This window comes from Grammomys surdaster, unplaced genomic scaffold, assembly GCF_004785775.1.
Source record: "Grammomys surdaster isolate TR1022 unplaced genomic scaffold, NIH_TR_1.0 60, whole genome shotgun sequence".
NCBI classification, from domain to species: domain Eukaryota; kingdom Metazoa; phylum Chordata; class Mammalia; order Rodentia; family Muridae; genus Grammomys; species Grammomys surdaster.
In genome coordinates this window covers 618931-626345 of record NW_021604562.1, presented here as the reverse complement: position 1 = coordinate 626345, position 7415 = coordinate 618931, and the positions used below count along the sequence as shown (strand labels likewise).

The following is a 7415-nucleotide window of genomic DNA, read 5'->3' as shown; positions in this document are numbered from 1 at the left end:
GGAAGGAAGGAAGGAAGGAAGGAAGGAAGGAAGGAAGGAAGGAAGGAAGGAAGAAACAAGGCTTTGGTTCAGTGGAATATGAACATTTGGTTTCATGCATAGTAGATATTAGTGACTTGATAACTATCCAGGTAGTGATGTCTGTACTAGTGTTCTTTATAGGTGTGTGTGTGTGTGTGTATGTGTGTGTGTGTGTGTGTTATACTTAGGAAAGTTTTGTAGAAGCTACCAGAGGTGTGCCTAATCTCGAGTCCAGTCCTCAGGAGATAGAAGATAGTCTTCATTATGTTATGCTTATGAGAAAAGTAAAGCAATAGTGTGTGGATTCCTTCTTGGGAGAATTTTCCTCACCATAACTCCCAAACCACAGTGTAATATTAGAAGAACTTGGTTTATCTGTATAGACAGATATAGCAAAAACCCTAACTTCATTATATGTTACAAATCCCCAAAGGGCCTATTCACCCAGCCACTGCTCTGAATTGGAAGAGTGACATTGATACCACTATACTTTAAGCTTTTTGTAGCAAAGAAAGTGGGAACTTTATAATCATGAAACAAATACAAAACTAGTTATTTAACTGAAAAAAAAATCATTACGAATATTGTTCCCTTTCTTACCTCTGTCATGTGAATGATGTGATGTCCTTGCAGTTCCTTTATCATACTGTATGGTACAACATTCAAGAGACAACATTAGCAATGAAGTTTCTAAAAGGGACTTTTAACCTACCCTACAGCAATCCAACACAGTATTCTCCTTAATCCTCTCCTCTTTACTTAGCACTCTTCTCAATGCTAATAAATAATACCAGTGTTGTGCTGGGTGTCTCACACAGGTGCCTAAATAGAACTATGTTCAAAATGAAGAATAACATGAGTACCCCATCTTTCCAAATCAGCTTCTCTTCTCTATTATTCTGGCTAGATACATGACCAGTCCTCAATGCCCAAAACCTTATGAGTTGTTTCTTTGTTGCAGAAGCGGCTAATTCAATCTAATCTAACACACTTCTTGGACATAAAATAGATATTCTGAAGAAGTGCAACTTCTAGAACAAATACAATCCAGTATCATGATTTCTGATGTGGAGGTAAGGCTGAGAATTGAGAACCTATACACAGAACTGTCATCATCACCTCCCCCATCTACCTCAGGAGTCACACATCTATTTAGTGGCCAAGTCTGAGATCGGAACTACTTTTCCAATCCCTGTCCTCTTATGTTTTTATCACCGTTGTCCCAGGACACTTGGAACTAGCTTTCCCTCCATCCTTTTTTCCCTCTCCATTATTCTTTCCACAATGACAGCTAGATTTTCATTTTAGAATCCAAGTAATTCTTTTTTTTTTAATTCAATAGCATGTTGTTTATTCTTTTTTTTTTATTGGATGATTTATTTACATTTCCTATGTTGTCCCCTTACCCCATCCCCCACCACCCCCTCGGAACCCCCAATCCCCTCGCCCCTCCTCCTTCTTCTCTGTGGATGTAACCTCTATCTACACCCCCCCACTCCCACCTCCCCACCCTCAAAATTCCCACCCCCTGGGGCATCCAGCCTTCATGAGGTCAAGGTTCTCTTCTTCCACCTAAGCCCAGCAGGGCCCTCCACTTTTACATATTCAGCTGAAGCCCTGGATCCCCCCCTAAGTGCTCCCAGGCTGGTGGTTTAGACCCTGGGAGCTGTGGTTGGTTGGTATTGTTGCTCTCCTCATGGTGCCACAAACCCTTTCAGCTCCTTCAGTCTTCACTCTAACTCCTCTATTGAGAACCCCATGATCAGTTCAATGGCTAGTTGTGAGCATCTGCCTCTGAATATGTCTGACTCTTGAAGGCCTCTGAGGAGATATCCATATCAGGCTCTTATCAGCATGCACTTCCTGTCTTCCACATCAGCATCTACCTTTGGTGATTGCACATGGGATAGATACTCAGGTGGGGTGGTCTTGAGACGGCCCCTCCTTCAGTTTCTGTCCCTCACTTTGTCTCGATATTTGCTCCCTTGAGTATTTTGTTGCTCCTTCTAAGAAGGACCGAATCACCCTCACTTGGTCTTCCTTCTTTATGGACTTCATGTGGCCTGTGAGTTGCATCTTGGGCATTTCAAGGTTCTAGGCTAATATCCAATAATCAGTGAGTGAATACCATGTGTCTTCTTTTGTGATTGGCTTACCTCACTCAGGATGATAATTTCTAGTTCCATCCATTTACCAAGGAACCTCTCGAATTCATTGTTTTTAATAGCTGAGTAATACTCCATTGTGTAAATATACCACATTTTTTGAATCCATTCCTCAGTTGAAGGACATCTGGGTTCTTTCCAGCTCCTGGCTATTATAAATAAGGCTGCTATGAACATAGTTGAGCATATGCCCTTGTTATATGTTCGAGCATCTTCTGGGTATATGCCTAGGAGTGGTATAGTTGGATCCTCGGGTAATGCTATGTCCAATTATCTGAGGAACCGCCAGACTGATTTCCAAAGTGGTTGCACCATCTTGCAGTCCCACCAACAATGGAGGAGTGTTCCTCTTTCTCCACACCCTCGCCAGCATCTACTATCACCTGAGTTTTTAATCTTAGCCATTCTGACTGGTGTGAGATGGAATCTCAGGGTTGTTTTGATTTGCATTTCCCTGACGACTAAGGATGCTGAACATTTCTTTAGGTGCTTCTCGGCCATTCGAGTTTCTTCCATTGAAAATTCTTTGTTAAGCTATATACCCCATTTTTTAATAGGGTAATTTGGTTGTCTGGAGTCTAATTTCTTGAGTTCTTTGTATATATTGGATATTAGCCCTCTATCAGATGAAGGATTGGTAAAGATCTTTTCCCAATTTGTTGGTTGTCGTTTTGTCCTATTGACAGTGTCCTTTGCCTTACAGAAACTTTGCAATTTTATGAAGTCCCATTTGTCAATTCTCGATCTTAGAGCATATGCCATTGGAGTTCTGTTCAGGAACTTTTCCCCTGTGCCCAAGTATTCGAGGCTTTTCCCCACCTTCTCTTCTATTAGTTTCAGTGTATCTGGTTTCATGTGGAGGTCCTTTATCCACATAGACTTGAGCTTTGTACAAGGGGATAAGAATGGATCAATTTTCATTCTTCTACATGTTGTCTTCCAGTTGAACCAGCACCATTTGTTGAAAATGCTGTCCTTTTTCCACTGGACAGTTTTAGCTCCTTTGTCAAAGATCAAGTGACCATAGGAGTGTGGGTTCATTTCTGGGTCTTCAATTCTATTCCATTGATCTTCCTGCCTGTCTCTGTACCAATACCAGGTAGTTTTTATCACTATTGCTCTGTAGTACAGCTTGAGGTCAGGGATGGTGATTCCTCCCGAAGTTCTTTTATTGTTGAGAATAGTTTTCGCTATCCTAGGTTTTTTGTTATTCCATATGAATTTGAGAATTTCCTTTTCTAACTCTGTGAAGAATTGAGTTGGGATTTTAATGGGGATTGCATTGAATCTGTAGATTGCTTTTGGCAAGATGGCCATTTTTATTATATTAATCCTGCCAATCCATGAGCATGGGAGATCTTTCCATCTTCTGAGATCTTCTTCAGTTTCTTTCTTCAGAGACTTGAAGTTCTTGTCATACAGGTCTTTCACTTGCTTGGTTAGATTCACACCAAGGTATTTTATATTATTTGCAACTATTGTGAAGGGTGTCATTTCCCTAATTTCTTTTTCAGTCTGTTTATCTTTCATGTAGAGGAAGGCTACTGATTTGTTTGAGTTGATTTTATAACCAGCCACTTTGCTGAAGTTGTTTATCAGGTTTAGGAGTTCTCTGGTGGAAATTTTGGGGTCACTTAAGTATACTATCATATCATCTGCAAATAGCGATATTTTGACTTCTTCCTTTCCTATTTGTATCCCTTTGACTTCTTTTTGTTGTCTAATTGCTCTGGCTAGGACTTCCAGTACTATATTGAATAGGTAGGGGGAGAGTGGGCAGCCTTGTCTAGTCCCTGATCTTAGTGGGATTGCTTCAAGTTTCTCTCCATTTAGCTTGATGTTGGCTACTGGTTTGCTGTAAATTGCTTTTAGTATGTTTAGGTAGGGGCCTTGAATTCCTGATCTTTCCAAGACTTTTATCATGAAGGGATGTTGAATTTTATCAAATGCTTTCTCAGCATCTAGTGAGATGATCATGTGGATTTTTTTTCTTTGAGTTTGTTTATATAGTGGATTACATTGATGGATTTCCGAATATTGAACCATCCCTGCATTCCTGGGATAAAACCTACTTGATCATGATGGATGATTGTTTTGATGTGTTCTTGGATTCGGTTTGCTAGAATTTTATTGAGTATTTTTGCATCGATGTTCATAAGGGAGATTGGTCTGAAGTTCTCTTTCTTTGTTGGGTCTTTGTGGGGTTTGGGTATGAGTGTAATTGTAGCTTCATAGAACGAATTGGGTAGTGTTCTTTCTGTTTCTATTTTGTGGAATAGTTTGAAGAGAATTGGTATTAGATCTTCCTTGAAGGTCTGATAAAATTCAGCACTAAAACCATCTGGTCCTGGGCTTTTTTTAGTGGGGAGACTTTTAATGACTGCTGCTATTTCCCTAGGGGTTATGGGACTATTTAGATGGTTTATCTGCTCCTGGTTTAACTTTGGGACCTGGTATCTGTCTAGGAAATTGTCCATTTCTTCCAGGTTTTCCAGTTTTGTTGAGTATAGGCCTTTGTAGTAGGATCTGATGATTTTTTTATTTTCTTCAGTTTCTGTTGTTATGTCTCCCTTTTCAGTTCTGATTTTATTAATTTGGATACTGTCTCTGTGCCCTCTGGTTAATCTGGCTAACGTTTTATCTATCTTATTGATTTTCTCAAAGAACCAACTCCTGGTTTTATTGATATTTTGTATTGTTCTTTCTGTTTCTATTTGGTTGATTTCAGCCCTGAGTTTGATTATTTCCTGCCTTCTACTCCTCCTGGGTGTATTTGCTTCTTTTTGTTCTAGAGCTTTTAGTTGTGCAGTCAACTTGTTAGTGTGTGCTCTTTCCAGTTTCTTTTTATAGGCACTTAGAGCTATGAGTTTTCCTCTTAGCACTGCCTTCATGGAGTCCCACAAGTTTTGGTATGATGTGTCCTCATTTTCATTGAATTCTAAAAAGTCTTTTATTTCTTTCTTTATTTCTTCCTTGACCAAGTCATCATTGAGTAGAGAGTTGTTCAGTTTCCATGTGTACGTGGGTTTTCCATTGTTTTTGTCATTATTAAAGACCAGTCTTAGTCCGTGGTGATCTGATAAGATGCAAGGGATTATTTCAATCTTTTTGTATCTGTAGAGGCTTGTTTTGTGACCAATTATATGGTCTATTTTGGAGAAGGTACCATGAGGTGCTGAGAAAAAGGTATATTCTTTTGTTTTAGGATGAAATGTTCTATAGATGTCTGTTAAGTCCATTCGGTTCATAACTTCTGTTAATGTCAAAGTGTCTCGGTTTAGTTTCTGTTTCCATGATCTGTCCATTGCTGAGAGTGGGGTGTTGAAATCCCCCACTATTATTGTGTGAGGTGTAATGTGTGTTTTGAGCTTTAGTAAAGTTTCTTTTATGTATGTAGGTGCCCTTGCATTTGGGGCATAGATGTTCAGAATTGAGAGTTCACCTTGGTAGCTTTTTCCTTTGATGAGTATGAAGTGTCCTTCCTTATCTTTTTTGATTAATTTTGGATGGAAGTCGATTTTATTTGATATTAGAATGGCTACTCCAGCTTGTTTCTTGGGACCATTGGCTTGGAAAATTGTTTTCCACCCTTTTATTCTGAGGTAGTGTCTGTCTTTGTCACTGAGGTGTGTTTCTTGTATGCAGCAAAATTCTGGGTCTTGTTTGTGTATCCAGTCTGCTAGTCTGCGTCTTTTTATTGGGGAATTGAGACCATTGATGTTAAGAGATATTAAGGAAAAATGATTGTTGCTTCCTGTTATTTTTGTTATTAGAGGTAAAGTTATGTTTGTATCTTTTTTGGGGGTTGTTGGAAGATTACTTACTTGCTTTTCCTAGGTTGTAGTTTCCCTCCTTGTGTTGGCATTTTCCATCAATTATCCTTTGAAGTGCTGGGTTTGTGGGAAGATATTGTGCAAATTTGGTTTTGTCATGGAATATCTTGGTTTCACCATCTATAGTGATTGAGAGTTTTGCTGGGTACAGTAATCTGGGCTGGCAATTGTGTTCTCTTAGTGTCTGTATGATGTCAGTCCAGGCTCTTCTGGCTTTTATAGTCTCTGGTGAGAAGTCTGGTGTAATTCTTATAGGTCTGCCTTTATATGTTACTTGACCTTTTTCCCTTACTGCTTTTAGTATTTTTTCTTTGTTTTGTGCATCTGATATTTTGATTATTATGTTACGGGAGGTATTTCTTTTCTGGTCTAGTCTATTTGGTGTTCTGTAGGCTTCTTGTATGTTTATGGGCATCCTGTTCTTTAGGTTAGGGAAGTTTTCCTCAATAATTTTGTTGAAGATATTTACTTGCCCTTTAAGTTGGGAATCTTCATTCTCATCTATACCTATTATCCTTAGGTTTGGTCTTCTCATTGTGTCCTGGATTTCCTGGATGTTTTGAGTTATGAGTTTTTTGCATTTTGCATTTTCTTTGACAACTGTGTCAATATTTTCTACCATATCTTCTGCATTTGAGATTCTCTCTTCTATCTCTTGTATTCGGTTGGTGATGCTTGCGTCTGTGACTCCTGATCTCTTTCTTAGGTTTTCTATCTCCATGGTTGTCTCCCTTTGAACTTTCTTTATTGTTTCTATTTCTAGTTTCAGATCCTGAATGTTTTTGTTTAATTCCTTCTTTGTGTTTTCTTCCATTTCCTTAAGGGATTTCTGTGATTCCTCTTTAAGGGCTTCTATCTGTTTACTTGTACTCTCCTGTATTTCTTTAAGGGAGTTACTTAATTCCTTCTTATAATCCTCTATCATCATCATGAGAAGTGATTTTAATTCTGAATCCTGCTTTTCAGGTGTGATGGGGTGTTCAGGGCTTGCTATATTGGGAGAATTGGGCACTGATGATGCCAAGAAACTTTGGTTTCCGTTGCTTATGTTCTTGCGCTTGCCTTTCGCCATCTGGTTAACTCTAGTGGTACCTGCCCTCACTGTGTAAAACTGGAGTCTGTATTTCCAGTTATCTTGCTTATTGCAGAGCTCCTCAGAGTCCAGAGGTCTCTGTGGTCTTATGCTCCTAATCTCCTGGGTGGAATAACTCCTGGGACTCAGGCCACCTCTTGGATCTGGAAATCCTTCTGCTCTGAGTGCAGTGGGTCCTCGATGACTCAGGATTCAGTTTCAGCTGCTCTGAGTGCAGTGGCTCCAGCTGCTCTGAGTGCAGTGGCTCCTGGATGACTCAGGATTCAGTTTCTCAACAGGACAGGAGCAGACCGACTCTGTGTC

General features: G+C 39.5%; 1 protein-coding gene across 1 annotated transcript in view; it reads right to left on the bottom strand.

The window, feature by feature from the left end:
- The window catches only part of LOC114633859 (fibrous sheath-interacting protein 2-like), a 37875-nt gene that overhangs the window by 751 nt on the left and 29709 nt on the right, over positions 1–7415 (bottom strand). Inside the window, exon 20 of the mRNA XM_028782795.1 lies at positions 622–667. Within this exon, the coding sequence (XP_028638628.1) occupies positions 622–667 (46 nt within the window). The remainder of the gene's footprint in view (positions 1–621; positions 668–7415) is intronic.